General features: G+C 47.7%; 1 protein-coding gene across 1 annotated transcript; it reads right to left on the bottom strand.

Moving 5' to 3' along the window:
- Positions 1 to 382: 382 nt before the first annotated feature.
- NOM1 (nucleolar protein with MIF4G domain 1) lies at positions 383 to 18,342 on the bottom strand. The gene is made up of 11 exons (XM_072153962.1): positions 17,276 to 18,342; positions 11,780 to 11,904; positions 9,949 to 10,144; positions 8,678 to 9,001; positions 8,043 to 8,153; positions 7,413 to 7,577; positions 7,099 to 7,220; positions 5,816 to 5,948; positions 5,278 to 5,409; positions 3,393 to 3,502; positions 383 to 900 (listed from the first exon to the last, which is right to left on the bottom strand). Exons 1-11 carry the CDS (start codon positions 18,239 to 18,241, stop codon positions 723 to 725), a joined length of 2,562 nt encoding a protein of 853 aa, XP_072010063.1. The 5' UTR covers positions 18,242 to 18,342; the 3' UTR covers positions 383 to 722.
- Between the last annotated feature and the right edge of the window lie 9,211 nt (positions 18,343 to 27,553).

Here is a 27,553-nt window from a genome sequence, read left to right as displayed (position 1 = left end):
GGTAGTGCTCCCTACAGACTGAATCTGCAGCATGCCCCCAAAGCCCCTCAGGCTCGTTAGTATAATTTTAGTTTTTTCTTTTATAAGGAAGGAGGCCATGGATAACAGCAGTCACGTTGCCTGGGTCTAAGAGTAAGTGTCCGATTTTGAAGGTAGATTTCCTTTAAACTGCTACTTCTAGTCCTCTCTTTTTCCAGGGGATGAAAGGAAACATGTCAGGATGATTTTTCACACTAAACCACCCAAGTCCTTATGGACTTAGTTTAGTGCCCCAAATCACCCTGTATTGATAGAGCGAGGGCTATGTCTAGTTATTTTCCTACAGCAGATCACAAACAAAAGATCAAAAAATAAAAACATAAAATAAATGTAAACCACCACGTAGAGATGCAATTGCTTTATTGACAGTCCGCCATCTTGTGGTCAATTGTGAAACTGCATCTGCTCAACATATAGATTTCATATCACAAGACAAAAAACGTTCATAATGCAGTGTCAGAATATTTACGGAAAGTAGATGCTACCAGTCTTTGCAATACCCCATCTTATGTCCAGCTGGCCCAGATCATTTGAACTTTTTTTTTTTTTTAGAAAAGTTGTACTGTAGAGTTTAAGTGAATCTTATAAAACTTTTAAAATCTATGGATTATATTACAAATAGTTTTACAGCTTCACAATCTGGTGAGAGGATGTGGCACGATGAAACCCCCCCCTACAGACTTCTATAGGCGCAATCTGCCCTCCTTTGCCTGCAGAGCTATGATGGCCAGGTCTGCCTTCTGGGTGAATTCTTGTGCCTCCTCTGGAGTCTTCTGTGCACGGATGTTCTTTAGAAGGAAATGGGAAACGAAGAGCTTTAGGCCCTCTCGTAGCATTCCCAGTTTCTGGTTGTCAGAGATCCTGATAAAAAAAAAAAAAAAAAAGGATGGGAAACTTGTTAAAATGGGTTGTATACTTTCAGCACATAACTGATATTATTTATGTAATGAAGAGTTATACAATATTTCCCAATATACCTTCTGTGTCAATTACGGTTTTCTAGATCTCTGCTTGCTTACATTATACAGGAAGCTACATTATTTACTTCCTGTGAATTAATACTGGTCCCTGGTCATGTGATGTCACACAGGCCCACGGCTTGTTATATATCCCTTGTCAGGTGATGTCACAGAGGTGCACAGCTCGTTATATATCCCTGGTCATGTGATGTCACACAGGTGCACAGTTCGTTATATATCCCTGGTTATGTGATGTCACACAGGAGCACGACTCATTATATGCCTGGTCATGTGATGTCACACAGGTGCACTGCTTGTTATGTATCCCTGCTCATGTGATGTCACACAGGCCCACGGCTTGTTATATATCCCTGGTCATGTGATGTCACACAGGCCCACGGCTTGTTATATATCCCTGGTCATGTGATGTCACACAGGCCCACGGCTCGTTATATATCCCTGGTCATGTTATGTCACACAAGCGCACAGCTCGTTATATATCCCTGGTCATGGGATGTCACACAGGTGCACAGTTCGTTATATATCCCTGGTTATGTGATGTCACACAGGAGCACGACTCATTATATGCCTGGTCATGTGATGTCACACAGGACCACGGCTTGTAATATATCCCTGGTCATGTGATGTCACACATGCGCACGGCTTGTTATATATCCCTGGTCATGTGATGTCACACAGGTGCACGTCTCATTATATGCCTGGTCATGTGATGTCACACAGGCCCGCGGTATGTTATATCCCTGGTCATGTGATGTCACCCAGGCGCACGGCTCATTATTTCCCTGATCATGTGATGCCACACAGGTGCACAGCTCGTTATATCCCTGGTTATGTGATGTCACAAAGGTGCATGGCTCGTTATATCCCTGGTTATGTGATGTCACACAGGTGCATGGCTCGTTAAATCTCAGTGTGACATCACATGACCAGTGACGGACCGGTGTTTATACAATGGAAGTAAACATAGAAACTTTATACAAGATGACCACATGCAGAAAACTGAGGAATTGATAAAGTACGGATATTAGAAAATTGTATGTTTTCATTACACAAACAATACAAGTGATTTGCTGAAACTGAAGAACACAGATGTGACAATTTGCAATCTAATAAGCAGTGAGACCTACTGAATACTCTAATACCTACTCAGCTACTGTAATGAACTGATATCCTACTTTGAGCACACCACCACCAGCAATCAGCTGCTGTAAGCGCTGCCATCACTTCACAGACCTGTGATGTCACGTGCACTGTACAGCATGGTCATGGAACACCCCTTTAATTCTTAATTATAAATGTGACTGCTCACACCCATCACTAAGGGGAATTCCCATCTATGGATGATAACACATTCATGGCATATACCCATCATATGTTCAAAAAGCTTTTGATAGGTAAAAGGGTTTTCACCGGTGCATCTCTGAACATTCCCGTTCAGAGATGCAATAAAAATTTAAAATGGTTAAAGGGGTATTCCGGGAATATGAACGTCTGACACAAAAACCCATGATGATATAAATAAATGAATACAATAATACTCAATGTCATTAGTCACAAAACTGAGCTTAAATAATTTGATTTTATGATTTACAAAATTTATGGCCTCTCTAAAGTAGGTGGAGTTATCACTAAGATGGCCGCCACTGGAAACTACACGTTCCATGATCCTTTAGTTCTCAGTAACTCCTCCTCCTCCTCTTATGCTCTGCTCCCAGTGATGATGTAACAGGTTTTCTTGCTCTGTTACCATAGTAATGATGTGTAACTGCCATCACCAAAACACTGGCCATACTGGATGCACTGCAACCAACCGACTACAGCCAAACGTAGTGGTGATCACATGACCCTGCCCAGGCAGGTACAGGACATGTGATGTGGACATGTGACCAGCGGACATCTTCTTTTCTGCGACGGACCGCGCGGAGGAAATTAACGGACTGATTAAAGGGCCAGTAACATTTTATTTCTCCATCACTGTGTATGTCACCAGCATTTTCTGCTAAGGGGAAGCAAAATGTTAAATAACAACTAATTACACATTAGCTTATATTTTGAGTGCCCACTTGTATATGAATTATGCTGATTCCTGGAATACCCCTTTAATAGTAGAATATATCTAGTGCCTGCCGCGGTAACACTCAGCCGCTGTATTGCGAATACAGTAATCAAATTGGAGCCTCAATCTTTTAGCCAGGGAAACCACGTCCACAATGAACATCTCTGGAGGACTTCCATGTATTAAATGGTAAGCCAGATACTTTAACCACAGTGGTTGCAGCTGATGTCCAGCGGTTCCTTGTGCTTAGCTCTTTCTCTTATTATGATGTGTACAATAAGTTTGTTCTATTGTAATGTAATTAGAAAAACACTTACTTCCCAAATATGACAGCAATATCATCAGCTTCAGAGTCCATCAGCATCTTATACAGCACTTGACGCAAGAAGGAAACTCTTATCTTGTCCAATTCACTGAACTCTATGACCTGGATGAAGATTTACACAATAAGATAGAAGCTTTTGCATTCTGCAGTAAATTCTGCTTATTAAGATAAAAATCTCACAGTTATATAAATATCCATCTATCTAAGAGTATGACTGCCCACTGGACCTTTTTGCAAAAAAAAAAAACAAACAAAAAACTATCAATCTGCACAGTTCTTTCTGTCCTATACCTTTCAACATTTCTCTTTGAGGGTGTAGGAATGCCTATGTGCACAGATGTTGCACTATATAGCAGGGCTGTGGAAGTCGATAAGCCAAACTTCAGACTCCTCAATTTCCCCAACTACGACTCCAGCTCGACTTAAATGGTGCCCACTCCACAAGTCCTGTTTTCCTGGTCGCTCTAGCAGTGCTGAGATAAATGTGGGCATTCCGTCCAAGTTCCTCATTCCTCGGATCTGCAGGGGAGGAGCTTCACTACTGAGCATGTACATAAAGTGCAGACACATTCATCTCAAAGGGAACCTGTCATCAGAAATTGGCCTAATAAACTACTAGCTGTATGTTGTCAAGCAGCTTCTAGATCGTTTCTTTCATGGTGGGGGGCTGGCATCATTCATGAAATCAACTTTGAAGTGAGATGTAAATTGGATTTATGAAGTCAAGGAGGCAGAGAGTTTAACGCTGAAGCCAAGTTTTTCCCACTCATTTCACTGTAATTGATGGTCCTGCAGCCAGGGACATCACTGACCTGATCTCCTGAAGTCTGGCGCATGAGGAGGTGTTCAGAGGCAGGGAAAACTTGACTTCAGTGTTCAGCTGACTTTATACATCTAATTTACAGCTCACTTCAAAGTTGATTCTCTGGATGATGCCACCACACTGAGGCAGGAGAGAAACATAATCTAGAAACTACTTCAACTGCTTGACAATATACTGGTAGTGGTTCATTAAGCCAATTTCTGATGACAGGTTCCCTTTAAAAGCAATAGCGGACACTTCCAATGCAGCTTGTCAAGCCTTGAATTGCAGCCTACATCCTCCTGCGAACGTTGATGTAGAAGGTTGGGTAGCGGTGATGCAGCTGAGATATTCTCAATGTACGGGATCCTTTCCTGTCGCTCCGCTGTGCATCCCGACTTTGTATATGCACCGGGCATCAGGACCCAGAGCAGAGAGGACCGGGGAGTGGTAAGTATTTGTCGGCTGTACTATACTGCTCTTGGCACATTTCTGCTCCCGGTCCTGAACCCATAGTATACAACCAGTGTAGGAGCCAGGAAAGGAGAGGATATTTTTGTTGTGGCTTGTGTCTGCTCTGGGGATACCCAGTGCGATTAGGTGTTTAAGGGTGTCCACTATTACTGTCTGCTCTAAGTTTGGTTGCTGGGGTGGTATTATATTTTGCTGTACTGTGGTATTTGATTCCTGCTTTGGCTTTTTGTGCTGTACTGTTTTTGCTGATGCATCTAGGGTGCTGGATACTCATTTGGTCCCTGAAAGTTGTACAGTATGACAATGTCCCCCTTAAACCAATAAATGTTTTTCACCTCCGGCCTTAATCCTTAGATCAGGAATAGAACAGACATTCAGAGGAAATGTTATAATTTTTCTAACTTATTTTGTATTTGCGAAGTCAGTCGGTCCATTTTATCAGAACTTACAAACAGCATAAGAAATAGAAAATGCCTCAGAAATGCTAATGCGTTTTTGAGAAGGGCCATTAATATAAAATCACAGACAACCCCATCACTGTCCCTTTTGTTCAGTATCGCTGAAATCCTCCTGGCCTCATCCAGTCCTACATAATACTTACTTTAAAGACAGAAAGTGACAAGGATTTGCTTTTTAGTAGGTGACTCAGAAACAAGGTGAGGTTTGAGAACGTGGTCGGTGACAAACTTTCCAAGTCACGGAATTTATCCCACATGCTGAACTGAAAGGTCATCTGAAAAAGTAAGGCAAGTGTATTAACATACACCAGATCTGTTTAAAGTATGTCGAGGCTACATGGCGATTAAGGGTACATAAAGTTACTTATATTATTAAGTATAGAGGTCACTGTACCGCACATTTTGATCTGTCTGCATGAAAACAATTGTAGTAGCTCTTACAAGGAAAATATCAGTAGAATTGGGAACACTAAATCAGCAGTTTGGATGGATTAGTGCCTCCAGTAGGAAGCACCTACGTAACCCTTACAGATAGACGTTATCACATGAAATGAACATGTACAAGGAGCCTCAGAGATGAGAGATAAGAACCTGGAGCTCTCTTGATAAGACAATATTCGGATTAATAGGCCTGTGGGCGAGGGTCTCCTTATAGAGTCTGACAAGCTGGTGGATCTTTACCTGGAAACGTCTATGATATTCACAAAATTTGCTGGACAGGAAGGCATAGAAAGGGTTGTAGATTTTCTCCTGCAGACAACAGTCAATGAGAACATGGACGATCTCTCTCTCTTGATGATCTTTCAGGCCCAATCTAAAATAATTAAAGATAAACTGAGATTTATGGTGTGCATTTGGACATATCATGTAATCTACACCACTACATCCAAATTAAAGACCTGTCTCCCTAAAAAACGCACTAGGAGCTGCTTGCTAAAGTAAACTGCAGTGATAAACTGCTAGCTGTATCGGAACCCTCCGATAAAACTAGCAGACACTGTATCTCCATAGCCTGAGAATGCCGGACCGAGCTTACAGCAGTCAAGAGGGGGCGGTACGAGGAGGCACTGATTGCCGCATTAAGCCTGACAGTCACCGCCAGCCTATGGTGTGGGAGGGGCGGTCCGGGGAAGAAGCAGTGCCTCAGACCGCCCCCTCATGAATACTCTGGGCCGCTGTAAGCTCGGTCCGGTGTACTCAGGCTATGGCGCTGCAGTGTCTGCTAGCTTTATCAGAGGTTTCCGATAACGCTAGCAGTGTAACACTGCTACATCTGTTGAAGCGCTAGGAGCTGCTTACTTTATAAGCAGCACCTTAAGCATTTTTTTAGAGTGACAGGTCCTAAAGAACCCAAACTTAGGCCACACATATAGGGGGCCCGATGATACGGCCACGCAGTTTGTGGCTGCATCATGGTTCCCCTTAGTCGTCTATGTCTTCTAGAACTTCTCTGCTTTAAATGAAGAGATGAGAGGAGAGCTCAGCTCTTTTACCTCCTGCACCAGGCATTTGTGTGCATGAGACCTGATCAAGAACAAGACAATTTTCATCAAACTGCAGTATTAAACATACAATCCAAATGCTAAATTTCATGCAAAAATGGACTCCAGTTGTTCTAAAGACAAGGGTGACCCGATGATCTCAAGCAGAAAAGGTTTAAGTACTGGGGAACTAGGAAATTATAGGGGTTGTACTATATGATGACTTATTCCCCATCTACAGATATTGTGGGTATGATCAAAAGATCAAGTGTTACAGGTCAGCACGTGTGAATGAAGAAATGTCTGTACATAGGGGGTTCCTGCATTTTGTTGGACAAGGGATAAGCAAATCTTTTTTGGGGTACAACCTCTTTAATAAAAGTTACAACACATCGGTTCTCGCTGTATGACCATTCATTCAGTGCAACTGCACGACTAAATGCTATTTAGGTAGAATATAAATTTTCCTAGTTATTTGCTTACTTCACTAGCTTCTCAAAAGCATCCAAATAATCTTCAGATGTCATGATGATACAAAAGATATTCCTCCTAATGTCGGTGTTCATCCGCTGTTTGCGAGCCAGGTCCATGATCTTTGCGCTGACCTAAAGATGATAAGTAAATGCACAATATATTATTGGTGAACCTCCTTTGGTTTAGATGTGTAGAGCATTACAGCCAGGCCTATTCACAAGAAGAATCTGGAAGTTTGTAACAGTCACACAAAATGTTAGTAACATAGAATTAGGAAGGGGGTAAATCTGATTATTACAATAACACCAACAGAAAAGAAATACCTTTCCCATTGCCTGTGGCAATGCTTTTTCGGAGGACTGTCCAATCATTGGTGCTCCGCTCCACGATGATCCAACAATCCACCAGCGACCGACTTTTTCAGCTTCCAGAATATTTTGCAGAGATACGCGGAGACGGGTGTCACTGCCAGACACACTGTTTCGGACCTGCACAATCACACGTTATGTTAAGACTTCACAAATATACAATTTCATGGGGCTATAATAATTATTAGATCTTTGTAAACAAATATGTACTCCATATGAATGTGCCAAACCAAGGGAGGTGGGGCAGGGTAAGAGAAACAAAAAACAAAACAAACTTCTCCTCCTCAACCAGAGTTTCGAGGAGGGTTGCAAGATTCCCTTCGTTCACCTACTGGCCTCCTAGGACAAAGGCTATTTCCACTTTCCAGAGGATTTTACTTTGTGTGTTATCCCCTGGTTTTTGGAGGTCAGTCATTGAATAACGCCAGTTGCGATAACCCCTAACTTTTGGTTTGACTCAGGGCGCAAAACCCGGAAGTAACAGAACAATGCAGATATGTTTAAGTAGCCATAAATCTCCTCCAGTGTTGACAATTTACAAATACAGTACAGTATAAAACAATTACAATTTATTTCCTCTCTTACCATTGAGCGTTGAAGCTTACGTAGTCTCTCCACTGGTTCAGGGTCATAACCAGGTATCTTGCGCATATCATTGTTCTTTAATGCCATCATGATCTCCAACATGAACCGAACCTACAGAACAAATATATTTACAATTTTTATCAATTTACAATTTTTTTTATCATTCAAACAACTGGAAGTCACATAAACTACAAATCAGAGACCGTTATGAACCAATTCTCTTTTCCTATAGAGAAATCAAAGGCTGCTAGATTATCCAAAAGTTAAACCTACACTGACCATTAGTATCTACACACAGACGTCTGGTATCCACAGTAGTGACCTTTAATCCTGGAAACCCTTTTTTGGGGAGGGCTGAGGCCTAACTACTATATAAGTGCTAACCAGTTTCTGAGTATCTTTAAGACTTTATCCAGACAAACCCTTTAACTTCTTGTGGTAGTGGTAGTGTCTGCATCTCCTGTCACCGCTGGTATAGAGACTACATCAGAGACTTCCCATTGGCAGTTCATACATGATTGAGCCCCATACCGGTGGCGCGTGGGGGTCGGTAACATTACTCCCTGGGAGATCTCCATATGGCAGGAGACAGTGTTGTCCTAAAGTTAAAGAATACATTTTAGATTGCTCCTTACTCTAGACTGATCCTGTAACGTCTTATCCACAGTGCTGGCTTTGGTTTGAGCCTCACAGATCAGTTCCTTCAGAGCCAGAGCATCATCTTTTCGTAGAGAGAAGCCGACATTTTTCAGAAGCAACAAAAGGAGCTCAATGTTTCTCTCGGTAAATTTAGACACCAGCATCTTCAAAATGTCGAACACCACGCGGGAGTCAATGACATGGAAATTGTACAAATGTCCAATGAAGGTGATGAGGTTATCGCACTCCTTACTGTCGGTGTCATCTTCATGTTGATCAGAAAACTGTTTCACCACTGTTTCCAGGATGTGCGCCCCCACCTGGTAATACACAAAAGGCTCTTTCATTATTATCACACTCACCAAATGCAGGGATTCTTTTTACTAACCACAAAGTAAAGTCTGTAAATCTATGACAACACAATAATGCAGATAAGGAATATCTGCTTACAAATATAATAAATACTTTTGCATTAAAAGAGATGATCTACATTACACAAAGAATAATACATATTTATTTTAAAAAGGAGTCCACCAGCAGTGCTGACCCTGCACAGCTGCAGACAGTGTCAGGTATTGGCCATGGAGATTTGTGTTATTACCACTTTGTGTGTGTTAGTGATAGCAGGACTTGGAAAATGTATTTACGTTCTAGTATTGTAGCTGGACATGGAGCACAGCCACCTCCCTCTGCTATGAGTCACATCTGCAGAAGACATCTGTTTGAATACTACGGCAGTTACTCAGAGGGAGAGGTTTAGCAGCAGGACAGTGAAGAGATCTCACACAGATCACAAGACTGTTAATACAGCCTCCTATAAGAGTCTGCAAATTGCAGTTTGATCTGTCACATATCTATCAATTAGGAATACCCAAAAAAATCCTACTTTCTATTTTGATGATCAGTAGGTAATCAACACTGGATTATTGGGTGGTCTAACACGCTTGGTGCTGGCACAAAGGAAATCTAGCTACATTCTCTGTTTAGTGGTGGCCATAAAAAATGCAACCAAGCTTAAATACAAGTGCATACGGGCTTATCTGCAGTTCCTGACTCCACCACTGCAGAGAGAAGGGAGCTAGACATTCCAGCGCCTCAAGGCTGTAGGATTCAGCTGCAAGATGTGAGTCCCGTAAAGCAGATGCCAGACTGATACAACATTAATCATTTATCCTATATAATTTTCCAGTGAATGCATTAATTGCTGATGACAATGCAGTATTGGTGTGTACCAAATGCCGATACGTAGCAAAATGGGCCTCATTACCTCAATCCCCACTGAATGGTGCAATATACTGATGAGAAGTACGTGCTCCATCATCAGTCGGTCTGGCATTAGTGCTGCAGTGATGCAGGCGTTGAGGACCACGTTGGATAAGGTGTCGTTCATGTCCTTCCTGCTGTTGGTCATGTAGAGCTCTTCCAGCTGCCCGCTGATGTACGCCATGTTTGGTTCACTCAATCTACAAAGACACAGAGGTTAGCCAGCACTAGTGGCATCAATTACAGCACCAAACAAGGGTGTTACTGGAGGGTGCATGCTGCAATATGCGTCAAACACCCAGGCTGTGTGGGGAAGTCTTAACAATTAGATTTTTTCCCACTAATTTGTGGATGAAAACCTGTACGACTACTTTAATCATAGATCTGTATTTGGTCCAGATGTGTAAAACACTGCACAGGCACAACCTTCCTCTCTGCAAAATGGAGCAGTTCATCTCAAGCACCAGGTATGGACATGGAGATAAGCCCTTAAAGGGGATTTCCCATCTGGACATTCACATTTAATTTAATTCATTTTCCATATGTAAACATTTCTTCATTTGACGTTATTAAAAAAATGTTCCTGTGTGAAGATAATTTCTCATAAATGTAGTCATTTTGTCCCTTAGAAACGAGAGAGCTTCCTCAGATACGACCACCTCACATTTTTGGCAGCTTTGGCCAGTCATGCAGTATTGAGTCCTGGCTTCATCGATCATTACCACAGGACAGCTGTAGTAACTCCCGGACATTTCATATATAAAAACCTTTTGGTTCTTTGTGCAATCACTCAGCAGAGGTGGCCGTATCCAAGGACCATATGACTACATTTATGTGAAATAAAAATTTTTAATAACATCTAATTGAAGAAATGTACATATATGGCAGAATAATGAAATTGAATGTGAATGCCCAGTCGATAATACCCCTTTAAAGAAAACCCATCACTATAGATCTACCTATTAAGGTAGATCCGGTGGTAGATGCATCTAACGAATGTAAGGATAGCCCTTTTTAGGGCTAATCCTTTACTTCCCTAGCGGCCTAGCGTCAGCTCCGGGTATTCTTAGAAAAGATAGAGGGAAGTAAAGGATTAGCCCTAAAAAGGGCTATCCTTACATTCGTTAGATGCATATAACAACGGATCAACCTTTATAGGTCGCTATGTGGTGGTAGGTTTCCTTTAAAAGGATCATATAAGACAGAGAAGTAGTGACCAGAACTAGTGGTGGAGGTGAAACTTCCTACAGTAAGCAGCAGCTACTCTCTCACTCAGCTACTCCTCATAGACCTTCTATGTTGCTAGACCAAAGCAGATTCTGTAGAGATTTCAGTGTAAAAGGACTTGTCCGGTGTAAAAATTGATTATCTATTATCTGTGATCAATTTGATCACAGCTTTCCAGGAATAGACATTAAAGATAAAAATAAAGCTGCACAGAATATCAGAGCTGGTGCTGGATTTGTACAAGTCTCCTGTGATTCTGCAGAGGGACCCAATTAACATTTAATCACAAGTTATTAAATATGAGAATTCATGTCATTATAATTGGAGACGTCTTCAGCGTCAGGTGAACTGATCAGAAAAATATCAACTTGCAGTGACAAAGGGTAAACTCCATCCATCATGGGGCGAGCCACAGCCTCCGCTCCAAACAAGGGAGTAAATTAATGAGCTGAGGCCGGTGAGTGATTTACAGCTGATCGAAGTTTCATTCTGTCAATTAAAAATATGAACTATAAAAGAAGAAGATGCACTCCAGGCCCGGAGCCAAGACCGAGCGCCCGGCTCCAGATCAAGGACGCCATCATTTAGGTAAAGGAGTCACGTGATACCTGTTTATCAATCCCTTCACACTCCTCCAGAGCCTCTCCAGCTCTTCCCTCTTCTTTGCGCTCTCAGTATCGGAGGATTGTCTTATATGGGGAGGGATGTATTTTTTGCCAATATCTTGAGTAGTCTAAAAAGGAAAGAGGAAAAGGTTATCGTTGCTTCCCATACAGCTCTAAAGGAAAGATAATCCTGATTTTAAAATTACCTGATCGGTGAAGGAACCCCCACTGATCATGATAATGTGACCTTTGGGTCACACACAAAAATACTGATGGCATATGGATGTGAAACTCATTTGTTCGAATGAGCCCTTAAATGCAGGGCCGGATCCCTCCCAGACTCGTGTGTGTGTTTCAAATCTAAATGCATAATCGTCTGCAGGGAGAGGGAGGTGTAGACACAGAAAGGAGGAGTGAGGAAAGACGTGACTGAGTATATGACCATTTAGAGTTAAAGTGTAACCGTCATTCTGAGCAAAGAAAACTAAAATACACAATTCTGCTGCAGGTGTCCCTGGGAATCATTCTTCAAAGTATTTTGCCTCTCGGTCCAGGGTTTCCAGCTCTCAAAAAAACTATAATCAGCAAGATGGAGAGGGCGAGACCTGCCTCCTGTCACCTCATCACAAGCGCATGGTGCTGACCAATGACACCAGAGCTATCTTTGTATATCCTATCTATCTGTTATCTACTCATATCTATGTATCTCTCCATCATTGTATCTATATCTATCCATCCATCTATATCTATCTATCTCCGATCTATCTATGTACCTACCTATCTATGCAACACTTCAGCACAGCCCATGAGGGCAAAACTTGCAGTCTTGTGGAGTGTCTCCTGCCACTTCGTTGTGTGAGGTGATGGGGGGCTGCAGTTTCTGTCTGTGTGGATTATGTGTTTATACACAAGTGTAGGGAAAGCTGAGGGAGAGATAAGAGTTTAGGGGTTTGGTTTTTACATTAGTTAGGGCTTCTCCCTGCACATGACTGCTGGAGCAGTGACATATGAGGTAATCAGCTGACTGCAGGGAGAGAAATGGGGGCATGTCTCCTGCTCTGTAGTCTCTGCTCCTTTGTGAAGACGGGATGTGCTTAGCAACAGCTATCAGAGATTACTGACATCTTGGGGAAGCCTGCAGAATACAAGAGGAAGGAGCAAGCCGACAGCCAGCCAGCCAGCCCGCCCCCGCGCAGCAGCAAGCCGACAGCCAGCCAGCCCGCCCCCGCGCAGCAGCAAGCCGACAGCCAGCCAGCCCGCCCCCGCGCAGCAGCAAGCCGACAGCCAGCCAGCCCGCCCCCGCGCAGCAGCAAGCCGACAGACAGCCAGCCCGCCCCCGCGCAGCAGCAAGCCGACAGACAGCCAGCCCGCCCCCGCGCAGCAGCAAGCCGACAGACAGCCAGCCCGCCCCCGCGCAGCAGCAAGCCGACAGACAGCCAGCCCCCGCGCAGCAGCAAGCCGACAGACAGCCAGCCCCCGCGCAGCAGCAAGCCGACAGACAGCCAGCCCCCGCGCAGCAGCAAGCCGACAGCCAGCCAGCCCCCGCGCAGCAGCAAGCCGACAGCCAGCCAGCCCCCGCGCAGCAGCAAGCCGACAGCCAGCCAGCCCCCGCGCAGCAGCAAGCCGACAGCCAGCCAGCCCCCGCGCAGCAGCAAGCCGACAGCCAGCCAGCCCCCGCGCAGCAGCAAGCCGACAGCCAGCCAGCCCCCGCGCAGCAGCAAGCCGACAGCCAGCCAGCCCCCGCGCAGCAGCAAGCCGACAGCCAGCCCCCGCGTAGCAGTATAACGACAGCCAGCCAGCCCCCGAGTAGCAGCTTAACGACAGCCAGCCAGCCCCCGAGTAGCAGTATAACGACAGCCAGCCAGCCAGCCAGCCCCCGCGCAGCAGTATAACGACAGCCAGCCAGCCAGCCCCCGCGCAGCAGTATAACGACAGCCAGCCAGCCCCCGCGCAGCAGTATAACGACAGCCAGCCAGCCCCCGAGTAGCAGTATAACGACAGCCAGCCAGCCAGCCCCCGCGCAGCAGTATAACGACAGCCAGCCAGCCAGCCCCCGCGCAGCAGTATAACGACAGCCAGCCAGCCAGCCAGCCCCCGCGCAGCAGTATAACGACAGCCAGCCAGCCCCCGAGTAGCAGTATAACGACAGCCAGCCAGCCAGCCCCCGCGCAGCAGTATAACGACAGCCAGCCAGCCAGCCCCCGCGCAGCAGTATAACGACAGCCAGCCAGCCCCCGCGCAGCAGTATAACGACAGCCAGCCAGCCCCCGAGTAGCAGTATAACGACAGCCAGCCAGCCAGCCAGCCCCCGCGCAGCAGTATAACGACAGCCAGCCAGCCAGCCCCCGCGCAGCAGTATAACGACAGCCAGCCAGCCAGCCCCCGCGCAGCAGTATAACGACAGCCAGCCAGCCCCCGAGTAGCAGTATAACGACAGCCAGCCAGCCAGCCCCCGCGCAGCAGTATAACGACAGCCAGCCAGCCAGCCCCCGCGCAGCAGTATAACGACAGCCAGCCAGCCCCCGCGCAGCAGTATAACGACAGCCAGCCAGCCCCCGAGTAGCAGTATAACGACAGCCAGCCAGCCAGCCCCCGCGCAGCAGTATAACGACAGCCAGCCAGCCAGCCCCCGCGCAGCAGTATAACGACAGCCAGCCAGCCAGCCCCCGCGCAGCAGTATAACGACAGCCAGCCAGCCCCCGAGTAGCAGTATAACGACAGCCAGCCAGCCAGCCCCCGCGCAGCAGTATAACGACAGCCAGCCAGCCAGCCCCCGCGCAGCAGTATAACGACAGCCAGCCAGCCCCCGCGCAGCAGTATAACGACAGCCAGCCAGCCCCCGAGTAGCAGTATAACGACAGCCAGCCAGCCAGCCAGCCCCCGCGCAGCAGTATAACGACAGCCAGCCAGCCAGCCCCCGCGCAGCAGTATAACGACAGCCAGCCAGCCAGCCCCCGCGCAGCAGTATAACGACAGCCAGCCAGCCAGCCCCCGCGCAGCAGTATAACGACAGCCAGCCAGCCCCCGCGCAGCAGTATAACGACAGCCAGCCAGCCCCCGCGCAGCAGTATAACGACAGCCAGCCAGCCCCCGCGCAGCAGTATAACGACAGCCAGCCAGCCCCCGCGCAGCAGTATAACGACAGCCAGCCAGCCCCCGCGCAGCAGTATAACGACAGCCAGCCAGCCCCCGCGCAGCAGTATAACGACAGCCAGCCAGCCCCCGCGCAGCAGTATAACGACAGCCAGCCAGCCCCCGCGCAGCAGTATAACGACAGCCAGCCAGCCCCCGCGCAGCAGTATAACGACAGCCAGCCAGCCCCCGCGCAGCAGTATAACGACAGCCAGCCAGCCCCCGCGCAGCAGTATAACGACAGCCAGCCAGCCCCCGCGCAGCAGTATAACGACAGCCAGCCAGCCCCCGCGCAGCAGTATAACGACAGCCAGCCAGCCCCCGCGCAGCAGTATAACGACAGCCAGCTAGCCAGCCCTCGCGCAGCAGTATAACGACAGCCAGCTAGCCAGCCCCCGCGCAGCAGTATAACGACAGCCAGCTAGCCAGCCCCCGCGCAGCAGTATAACGACAGCCAGCTAGCCAGCCCCCGCGCAGCAGTATAACGACAGCCAGCTAGCCAGCCCCCGCGCAGCAGTATAACGACAGCCAGCCAGCCCCCGCGCAGCAGTATAACGACAGCCAGCCAGCCCCCGCGCAGCAGTATAACGACAGCCAGCTAGCCAGCCCCCGCGCAGCAGTATAACGACAGCCAGCTAGCCAGCCCCCGCGCAGCAGTATAACGACAGCCAGCTAGCCAGCCCCCGCGCAGCAGTATAACGACAGCCAGCTAGCCAGCCCCCGCGCAGCAGTATAACGACAGCCAGCTAGCCAGCCCCCGCGCAGCAGTATAACGACAGCCAGCTAGCCAGCCCCCGCGCAGCAGTATAACGACAGCCAGCTAGCCAGCCCCCGCGCAGCAGTATAACGACAGCCAGCTAGCCAGCCCCCGCGCAGCAGTATAACGACAGCCAGCTAGCCAGCCCCCGCGCAGCAGTATAACGACAGCCAGCCCCCGCGTAGTAGTATAACGACAGCCAGCTAGCCAGCCCCCGCGTAGTAGTATAACGACAGCCAGCCCCCGCGTAGTAGTATAACGACAGCCAGCCCCCGCGTAGTAGTATAACGACAGCCAGCCCCCGCGTAGTAGTATAACGACAGCCAGCCCCCGCGTAGTAGTATAACGACAGCCAGCCCCCGCGTAGTAGTATAACGACAGCCAGCTAGCCAGCCCCCGCGTAGTAGTATAACGACAGCCAGCTAGCCAGCCCCCGCGTAGTAGTATAACGACAGCCAGCTAGCCCGCCCCCGCGTAGTAGTATAACGACAGCCAGCTAGCCCGCCCCCGCGTAGTAGTATAACGACAGCCAGCTAGCCCCCGCGTAGTAGTATAACGACAGCCAGCTAGCCCCCGCGTAGTAGTATAACGACAGCCAGCTAGCCCCCGCGTAGTAGTATAACGACAGCCATCCGGTGCTGTATCCAGCGGGCAGCTGTGGATGCGTGGGCATGCCTGGCATATCTATAAAAACAGCAGCTTGGCACTGAGGGGCAGCAGTGCTGGACAAAAGGAGTGCTGGAGAAGGTAAGCATAAGTTTTTATAGCCCCCCCCATGGCAGAATTTTTATATTTTTTTATTTAAACAATGAAAGTAAGAGACAGCAGGTATCTGATACCAGGTCACATGCATAAGATTTGCATCACTGAGAATACAAAGTGAGCGGATTTGGATGGAAAAGGGGCAATGCTGAAAGAGAACCAGAGAGGGTCTAGTCATACAGGAGCTAAACTATTACCCTGATTACACCAAATTATTTGCATGTAGCATTATAGGACTGTCACCAAATGCATGCTCTTTACCTTAGGGGTTAAGTGGGAGTCCTCCTGCCATGTTCCAACACATCTGCTACACCGAAATAAAGACTTTATAACATTATGCAAATGAGACGGAGGTGCTCAGACCTCTGCTAGCCTGACTGCCTCCGAAGATAGAATATGCACACCCGCTCATTCATATTCCCCCACACCGGCCGCAAGCGTCACATGGCTATCTGCTAGTCTCACACATGGGCGTCAGCTAGCTCCCCTGTGCAGCTGGCTGGAGAGAAGTCCACTGCGCAAGAGACACTGGCATGACTTCGACTGCGCAAGAGAAGGAGGAGTACTTCGGAAGACTGCGTAAAAAGCGATTGCGACTGGCAACGCAGTGTGATATTAATAAGGGGGCATGTATATTTTGTCTTTGGACTGAGCCAAGAGGCGCTCGCAATTAGAGCCTGCGTTTTAATGCACAGGATTTTGCAAGGAACATACTCAATTAGATCTCTACTATGGCTCCATGAACTTCAAGAACAGAACGCTGTCCCTGAAATATGGATGAAACTAAAATACTAGTATGAACAGAGCCATACAGGATTAGTTACAAAAGAAATTCAATATTAACAAACCTTGGTATCTGTAACTGGTTCATCCACATCTTCATCTTGAGGAGCTTCTTCAGTCTGATTATCATCCTCATCATCTTCTTCCTCCTCCTCCTCTTCTTCCCCAGAATCCATCAGCTCTTGTTCCATGGTTTCCCCCTCATCTGACACCACTTCTTCTGACTCTACGTCATCATCATTTTCTTCCATCTCCTTTTCCTCATCACTCCCATCCTCCTCCCCTTCCTCATCACTCCCATCCTCATCCTCCACATTATCAGACAGCTTTTTCAGCCTATCTGCAGTGTTCAACTCCTCTTCCTCATCAAGGCCTATTGCGGCACCCCCAGGTTCCAGGACCCCCAGAATATAATCCAGGCCGTCAAATGTGAAGGACTGGGGTAGAGAGCTCTTGTTCTTCCTCTTGTTCATCTTGAGACTCTTCTCCAGCCTCCTGATCTCCCTGTCCTCCCTCTCATTGGCCTCCAGCAGAGCCTTCTTCCTGAGCTCCTCACTGCTCAGCTTGTTCTTCTTCTTCTGCGGTCCTTGCTGTTTCTCTATGACAGGTCCTTTCTTCTGGGGTCCTTGCTGTTTCTCTATGACAGGTCCTTTCTTCTGGGGTCCTTGCTGTTTCTCTATGGCAGGTCCTTTCTGCTGCGGTCCTTGCTTCTTCTGAGTGTGGCTGCTCTGCTCCCCATGTCCTGGCTTCTTTGCAGGGGTCTGGCTGTGCTTGGACCCCGCCTGAGGTTCTGGAGGCTTCCTCTCATAGAAAGCTTTCCTCTTCATCTTCTTGGTGAGGCGCTCTTGCTTCCTTCGGTCCTTGCGGTTGATTGCGTTCCATGCTGCCTTCCGCGCTGCCCCCTGACCCTGTGGCCCCCTGCGCTCGCCGCTGCCAGCTCCCGCATCCTCCACAAACTTCTGCACCGAGAGCTGCAGACTCTTTAATGACTCCTGGCCGGGCCCGGACGACCACTTGCGCTTCTTCCCCATTATTTACAGACAAACATAAACCACGTTGAACACGGGCGTCGCCATATTGGAAAACAAACGAGCGGCTTCCAACAAGACAGAGAGTAGACAATGTAGTTTCACGTCACTCTCTAATACACAGCGCCACCTTGTGCACAAGAGGAGGCGGCGCGCACTCATGCTGTTCACACTGCTCTTATAATACGGGCGAAGAAGGGAAGCTCTCAGTACCATAGGTCTAAGGTCTCTAAATAATCTGTTGCTTACTGGTTAGCTATAGAGCCAGAACCAAGAAAACAACCAAAACCTAGTTTACTGTATTAATATGGAACCATTAAACCTATGAAAATTTTGTGCCAGATTCAAGCTTACTTTGTAGATAAAGTGTCAGAACCACGCTTACCAATTTGATGCAATAACGGAACCAATATCACTGACACTACATGATACAATACCAAAAGAAGCTTAAAACATAGATACATTTCAAGAACCAAGCTTACTATATGTGTACAATAGCAGATCCAAGATTATTAGATACCAGAACCAAACGGAGAACTTTAGAACAGAGATACAGTACCAGAACCAATCATACTACATAAAACTGGTACCAGGATTAAGCTTTCTATGAACATATAGTACCAGAAGCAGGTTTGCTATAATAAAATTGTGCCAGAACCAAACTTATAGATAAAGAACAGCTATTAAGCTTACTATATTGACACAGTTACAGAACCAAGATTGCTACATAATACAGTATCAGTAACACGTTTAAAACTTAGATACAGTCCAAGAAAAGCTTACCAAATTTGTACAATAGCAGAGCCAAGCTTAGTAAATACCAGAACCAATCTGAGAATTTTAGAATATAGATACAGTACCAGGACCAAGCTTAGTACACACTGGCAGTACTAGAATTCAGTAATCATTAATGTACACTCTGCCCTCATCTTGACAGCAAAAAAAAACAGAAATGTAGATATGTGTAAAACTGAAATATCACATGGTCATAAGTTTTCAGCCCCTTTGCTCAGTATCTAGTAGAAGCAGCTTTGGAGCTGGTACAGCCAGGAGTCTTCTTGGAAATATGCAACAAGTTTTTCATCCCTGGATTTGGGGATCCTCTCCCTCTTCCTTGCAGATCCTCTCCAGTTCCCTCAGGTTGGATGGTGAATGTTGCTGGAAGCCATTTTCAAGTCTCTCCAGAGATGCTCAATTGGGTTTAGGTCCGGGCTCTGGTTGGGCCAGTCAGGAATGGTCACAAAGATGTTCTGAAGCCTTTGCTTTGTTATTTTAGCTGTGTGCTTAGGGTCATTGTCTTGTTGGAAGGTGAACCATAGACCTACTGTGAGGTCCAGAGCACTCTGGAAGAGGTTTCCATCCAGGATATCTCTGTACTTGGCCGCATTCATCTTTCCTTCAATTGCAACCAGTGGTCCTGTCCCTGACCCCATAGGATGATGCTGCCACCACCATGTGTCACTGTTGGGATTGTATCTGGCAGGAGATGAGCAGTGCCTGGTTTTCTCATATACTGCTTAGAATTAACACCAAAAAGTTAAAGTTTTGTCTCATCAGACCAGAGAATCTTGTTTCTGTCACGGGTGCTCCCGCGATCGCTGTCTCGGATCGCGGGCGCACCCGTGTTCCTGCTGCTGCCCCCGGGCCCCGCTCACCTTCCCTGGCTCCCGCGATGTCCTCCCTGGCTCCCGCAGCTCGGCGCGCGCGTCCCCATCTCCTAGGGCGCGCGTGCGCCGTCACTCTAAGATTTAAAGGGCCAGCACGCCAATAATTGGCGCTGGCCTGCTATAAGTTTCTTCCCCTTCCTGTGACCCTTGCCGGATCTTTGTGCCTCATAGCCTTAGAGAAAGCTTCCAAGCGAGTATTCCTGCGTTCCTGTGTATTCCTGCGTTCCTGTTTATTCCTGCGTTCCTGTGTGTCTCCGCTCCCAAGTCCTGTGTTACCCGTGTTCCTCCGTGTTGCTGTGTTCCTGTGCCTGTGTTCCCGTCCCCTTCTGCCTGGACCTCCTGTTGCTGACCCCAGATTGGACTTCACCTTGCATCTCTGCCGCCTGCCTTGACCCTGAGCCTGGACCCGACCACGAGACTGTCTTCTGTTAAGGTACCTAGACCTCGGCTGCCACCGCGGGCCAGTCGCACCTGTGGAACGACCAGGTGGTACTCTGCCACATCAAGTCCAACCCGCTTTGCGGCGGGCTCTGGTGAAGACCAGGTGCCACTTGGACTCCGGTCCCAGGTGTCGGCTGGTACCACCTCCCGCGGTGGTCCAGGGGATTCACATACCCCGAATCCTGACTGTAAGATCCGGCCATGGATCCCGCCGAGGTTCCGCTTCCTACTCGTCCCAACTTTGCCGCCATTGTGGTCCAGCAATCCCGGGAGATTGCCGCTCAGCGTGAACAGCTGGATCAAGTCACCACCATGCTGCAACAGCTGCTAGCCACCCAGCAACAGCAACAGGCTCCTGTGCCCGCTCCCGCAACCCCTGCCGTTCCGGTCTGTTCGGTTCAAGGAACGCGCCGAGGAACTCCGCACCGAGCACCCTCAAGCCCGAGTAAGACGTTTTCCTCGCCTGGCTCCAGCCTTTCAAAGACCTCTCCAGCCTTCGCCTGAATTGTCTGCTGAGGAACCTATGCAGATGGACAGAATTCGGCTCTCCCTACAGGAGCGTTCAAGACGACGACAGGAGAACCTCTGTCTGTACTGTGCCAGCCCAGAGCACTTCATCGATTCCTGTCCTGTCCGTCCTCAACATCCGGGAAACGCCAGCACCTAGGCTTCTAGGCGTCCCTAGGTGTAAGTACAGCTTCTCCACATCTGACTCTTCCCGTGCTCCTCAGCGCTGGCACCGGTACCCAGATACAGGTTTCTGCCTTCCTGGATTCGGGCTCTACAGCGAACTTTGTGGATGCAGCCTTGGTCTCTCTGCATCACTTCCCGGTGGTTCGTCTCGAGAAGCCAGTGTCCATTGCTTCGGTCAATGGTCAGATTCTCTCCGTGCCCATCTGGTTTCGCACGGAACCCCTGCTTCTGCAAGTTGGTGCCCTACATCAAGAGAGACTTTCTTTTTTTGTGCTGCCCCAAAGCACATCTGCTGTACTGCTGGGTCTCCCCTGGTTGCAGCTTCATGCCCCTGTTCTGGACAGGTCTTCTGGGGAGATTCTCCGTTGGGGTCCGAATTGTTCCTCACATTGCATGCGGGTCCTTCATCCACTGCCTGTCAGGATTTCTACGTTGTCTCACAAATCCCTGCAGAGACTTCCCGATCCGTATATGGACTTCGCAGATGTGTTTTCCAAGAGACAAGCTGAGACACTACCTCCACATCGTTTCTATGATTGCCCTGTGGATCTCCTTCCGGGTGCCACTCTCCCCAGAGGTAGGGTCTATCCGCTTTCTGTTCCCGAGATGGCTGCTATGTCTGAATACATCAAGGAGAATCTGCAGAGGGGGTTCATACGCAAGTCCTCCTCTCCGGCTGGTGCAGGATTCTTCTTTGTCACCAAGAAAGACGGCTCCTTACGTCCCTGTATAGACTATCATGGGCTGAATAAGATCACGGTTAAAAACCGATACCCCTTGCCGTCGATCACGGAACTCTTTGATCGCTTGCACGGCGCCAAGGTGTTCTCCAAACTGGATCTTCGGGGTGCTTACAATCTCATCCGGATCCGCAAAGGTGACGAGTGGAAGACGGCGTTTAATACCCGGGATGGGCATTTTGAATATTTAGTAATGCCCTTTGGACTGTGTTATGCCCCTGCTGTCTTTCAAGAATTTGTTAATTACCTTTTCCCGGGACCTCCTCTATACATGTGTCGTGGTCTACCTGGATGAAATCCTGGTGTACTCTCCAGACCTTGAATCCCACCAGAGACACGTACGCCAAGTTCTTGATCGACTTCGTGCCAACCATCTCTACGCCAAACTGGAGAAATGCCAGTTTCACCAGCACAGTCTTCCATTTCTTGGTTATATCATTTCCGACAAAGGCCTCCAGATGGATCCCGCAAAACTGTCAGCAGTTCTTCAGTGGCCACGCCCAGAGGGCCTCCGAGCCATACAGAGGTTCCTGGGGTTTTCAAATTATTATCGACAGTTTATTCCCCATTTTTTCCACTGTGGTGTCTCCCATCGTGGCCCTCACTAAGAAGGGTGCCAATCCACGTTCCTGGTCTCCTACAGCTGAAGAGGCCTTCTCCAAGTTAAAGTCTGCTTTTGCCTCAGCTCCAGTACTCTCTAGGCCTGATACCGACAAACCTTTCTTTCTTGAGGTGGATGCGTCCTCCATGGGAGCTGGAGCGGTCCTCACCCAAAAAGGGCCCAGGGGCCGAACTTCCACTTGCGGCTTCTTTTCAAAAACATTTTCCCCAGCTGAAAGAAATTATTCGATTGGTGACCGAGAGCTCTTGGCCATTAAACTTGCTCTGGAGGAATGGCGGTATCTTCTGGAGGGTGCTCTTCATCCTGTATGTGTGTACACTGACCACAAGAACTTGTTATACCTCCAGGACAGCGCCTGAATCCCAGGCAAGCCCGGTGGTCATTGTTCTTTTCCCGTTTCAACCTGCTAATCCATTTTCGTCCGGCTGACAAGAACGTCAAGGCTGATGCTCTATCCCGTGCTTCTGATGTGATTGGAGAGGAACCAGCTCCTCGGCATATAATTTCTCCAGACCAGCTTGTTGTTGCAGCTCCTGTTGATCTTCGGCAGCTACCACCTGGCAAGACATATGTTAGACCTGCTCTTCGGAAGAGGATTTTGTCTTGGGGACATTCTTCCCCTGTGGCTGGGCACCCTGGGGTGCAACGCACCGTGGCCCTCATCTCCCGCTACTACTGGTGGCCTGACCTGGTCAAAGATGTTCGGGAGTTTTTGGGATCCTGCTCCTCCTGTGCCCGCAACAAAGCCTCTCGTCTCAAGCCAGCTGGACTGTTATTACCGTTACCGATACCCAGTCGCCCGTGGTCCCACGTGGCAATGGATTTTGTCACTGATCTGCCTGTCTCCTCGGGCTGTACTGTCATCTGGGTGGTGACGGACCGGTTTTCGAAGATGTCACATTTTGTTCCTCTTCCAGGTCTTCCGTCTTCTCCACAGCTTGCCAGCCTTTTCTTCAGACATATCTTCCGGTTGCATGGTCTTCCGCTGCACATCGTGTCCGATCGTGGAGTCCAGTTTGTGTCAAAATTCTGGCGTTCCTTGTGTAACCAACTGCAGGTCAACCTTGACTTTTCTTCTGCCTACCACCCTCAGTCTAATGGTCAAGTGGAGAGGGTGAACCAGACTTTGGGCTGCTATCTCCATCACTTCGTCTCAGCCTGTCAGGACAACTGGGCTGACCTCCTACCCTGGACTCTGAGTCTACTGGCTTGTCTCCGTTCTCGTGGTCTATGGACGTGTTCCTCGCCCTCCTCTTCCGCTGTCTACTCCCTCTGATGTCCCTGCGGTTGAGGATCTGCTGCTGGACCTCAACTCTATTTGGGACCAGACCCGCCAGTCTCTTCTGCGAGCTACAGACCGTATCAAGACCCAGGCTGATAAGAGGCGTCGGGCTCCTCCCGTCTTTTCTCCTGGTGAAAAAGTATGGTTGTCTTCCATATACGTCCGACTGAAGATACCTAGCTACAAGCTCGGTCCCCGGCTCCTTGGTCCTTTCGAGGTAATCAAGCGCATCAATCAAGTGGCCTACAAACTCCGCCTTCCTCCTTCTATGCGCATACCGAACTCCTTCCATGTCTCCCTCCTGAAACCTGTCATCCTGAACCGCTTCTCCCAACAATCCCCTCCTCCTGCTCCTGAGGCGGATTCCCCAGACGTCTATGAGGTTAAGGAAGTTCTGGACATGAAGTTCGTGAGGGGTAAGCGTTTCTTTCTTGTAGACTGGAAGGGGTTCGGGCCTGAGGAGAGATCCTGGGAGCCCGAAGAGAACATTTTGGATCGGACTCTCCTCCAGAGGTTTATTGGCCGCAAGAAGAAGAGGGGGAGGCCGAAGGGGGGAGGGGTACTGTCACGGGTGCTCCCGCGATCGCTGTCTCGGATCGCGGGCGCACCCGTGTTCCTGCTGCTGCCCCCGGTCCCGGGCCCCGCTCACCTTCCCTGGCTCCCGCGATGTCCTCCCTGGCTCCCGCAGCTCGGCGCGCGCGTCCCCGTCTCCTAGGGCGCGCGCGCGCCATCAATCTAAGATTTAAAGGGCCAGCACGCCAATAATTGGCGCTGGCCTGCTATAAGTTTCTTCCCCTTCCTGTGACCTTTGCCGGATCTTTGTGCCTCATAGCCTTAGAGAAAGCTTCCAAGCGAGTATTCCTGCGTTCCTGTGTATTCCTGCGTTCCTGTGTATTCCTGCGTTCCTGTGTATTCCTGCGTTCCTGTGTATTCCTGCGTTCCTGTGTGTCTCCGCTCCCAAGTCCTGTGTTACCCATGTTCCTCCGTGTTGCTGTGTTCCTGTGCCTGTGTTCCCGTCCCCTTCTGCCTGGACCTCCTGTTGCTGACCCCGGATTGGACTTCACCTTGCATCTCTGCCGCCTGCCTTGACCCTGAGCCTGGACCCGACCACGAGACTGTCTTCTGTTAAGGTACCTAGACCTCGGCTGCCACCGCGGGCCAGTCGCACCTGTGGAACGACCAGGTGGTACTCTGCCGCATCAAGTCCAACCCGCTTTGCGGCGGGCTCTGGTGAAGACCAGGTGCCACTTGGACTCCGGTCCCAGGTGTCGGCTGGTACCACCTCCCGCGGTGGTCCAGGGGATTCACATACCCCGAATCCTGACAGTTTCTCACAGTCTGAGAGTCCTTCATGTTTTTTTTGCAAACTGTATGCGGCTTTCATATGTCTTGCACTGAGGAGAGGCTTCCGCCGGGCCAATCTGCCATAAAGCCCCGACTGGTGGAGACTGCAGTGACCTACCTCCCTACTATATCTCATGTGCTCAGTCACAGTGATCTTGGGGTTCTTTACCTCTCTCACCAAGGTGCTTTCCCACAATTGCTTAGTTTGGCTGGATGGCCAGGTCCAGGAAGAGTTGTGGTCGTCCCAAACTTCTTCCATTTAAGGATTATGGAGACCACTGTGCTGTTAGGGACGTTGAGTGCTGACATTCTTTTGTAACCTTAACCAGATCTGTGCCTTCCCACAATTTTGCCTTTGAGCTCCTTGGGCAGTTCCAGTTCCAATAGTTTCCTAATCAATTCTATTCAGTTTAATTAAACACAACTGGACTCCAATGAAGGAGTAGAACCATTTCAAGGAGAATCAGAAGAAAATGGACAGCATTTGAGTTAATTATGAGTCACAACAAAGGGTGTGAATACTTATGGCCACATAATATTTCAGTTTTTCTTGTTTGATAAATTAGCAAAAACATTTCCATTTCTGTTTTTTTCTGTCAGGATGGGGGCAGAGTGTACATTAATAAACAAAAAAACTTTTTCGAGTTGGCTGCAAGTGAAACATTTAAAGGGGCCTGAATACTTTCCGTACCCACTGTAGAATCACTGCAGTATCAGTACTAAGCTTACTAAACAGATACAGTATCAGAACCAATCTTGGAATAATAGACACAGCACTAGAACCCAACTTACTACTGTACAAAGATACTGGGTCAGAACCAAGCTTCCTAAATAAATACAGTGCCAAAACCCAACTTATTACTTATAATGGAGGACCAGACTGTATATGTATATTGTCATTAATTTATTGAATCACTTTTTTTCTGGAAAGTTGAGGGATTAAGTTTAACGTTGCCAACAATCACAACTTTTGCTGCTTGCCTCAATTTTTCAGCCACAATCCCAACAATTTTTGGTGCTGGGTTTATGTAAACTGCCCCAAAATATAAGGTCTCCAGTAAACTGAGAGCTTTCAAGTGTGTGGGGATTAATTACTCCATTTTATTAAGACAAATCTTGGTAACTATGTGTCGGAAGACTGATATTTTTACAGTTTAACTAAAGTGAAGGACATTTCCTGAAAAATACAGCAAGGCAATAAATAAGAGAATATGAAAAGGGAGGAAGTCAGAAGTTTAGCCGATTGGAATCATAAATAAGCCATGCAATGCGGATCTGCCAGTGGGGTTGTTATCAGAGCGACAGGCAATGTCGAAAAAAGATCAGAAACTTATTTTGCGCGTCCTTGATTAACATTGAGCCTTTCAGCTGATTCCGCACAGTGAGCCAATCCATTCATTATAGTTAATGAGACAGTATAAGAATGTATAGATTAAAAAATGCTGGTCATCAGACTTTATTAGTCACCCACTATAATTATTGACAGGGATCAAGGATATTAAACTCCAGAGAGGATCACTTATTATATTAAGACTCTGGAGAGGTATAAAATACATTTAAATTTAATTAGAACAGAACATCCATAATTTGAGAATAAATCTCACCCTTGTTTTTTTTAAATATTAACTTGATTTACATCCTTTGGCATTTCTAACAATCCTGGAGAGAAGTCCTTCACACATCTCTATGACTGGAAGGTACATGAAACATACATAACTCTGCCATCCGTGAAACAAGTCTCATAGAAGAGGGGGGGGGGTGCTACATTGTAGATATGTTAGTGGTTTGTCTTCAAAAAGTCTCATAATTGTCTAGACAGTTGATTTGCGAAAAATATTGCGGCTTTTTGGCTTACCACTCTATTCTTCACCTAAGTCAACTTACTTCAGATATATTGGAAATCCTGATGTGGTAGGCAGACTTCTAGAGTGCGACGTTTCAAAAAGTCCCTTATTTAGGAGTACATTTTTTTGATAAATTCCAGTTAAATTCCACTCCAGACTTCATGTGCCAAAATGAAAATACGTTTATGAAACTGTCAAGATCACTTTTATAAATCGGATACAGGCAGTCCCCGGGGTAAATACAAGATAGGTTCTTTAGGTTTGTTCTTAAGTTGTATTTGTATGTAATTCTATTTGCATTGTACGTAAGTCGGAACTGTATATTTTATAATGGTAGCTCCACACAAAAAAATTTTGTCTTGGTGACAATTGGATTTTCATTTTTTGCCGTAAAATGGGACCAAGGATTATCAAAAAACATAATTACAGACACCTTACAGGTGATCACTACAGCCAGGGACCAAACGAAAGCTTCCAGAGAGCTTCACCAGAGGTCACAGTGGATAGAGGGGTCCGTTTGTAACTAGGGGCTGTCTGTAAGTCGGGTGTCCTTAAGTAGGGGAGCACCTATACACCAAAAGAGCTACTATAGGAAACTGGAATAAGATACCTTCCTAGTGATAAATCTGCCCCATAGAGGTTTAATTATGATAGGTAACTAACAGTTGACATTTGACAAAGG

Source organism: Engystomops pustulosus, chromosome 5, assembly GCF_040894005.1.
Source record: "Engystomops pustulosus chromosome 5, aEngPut4.maternal, whole genome shotgun sequence".
NCBI classification, from domain to species: Eukaryota; Metazoa; Chordata; class Amphibia; order Anura; family Leptodactylidae; genus Engystomops; species Engystomops pustulosus.
The sequence above is the reverse complement of the archived record's forward strand: the minus strand, read 5'-3'. Positions and strand labels throughout refer to the sequence as shown.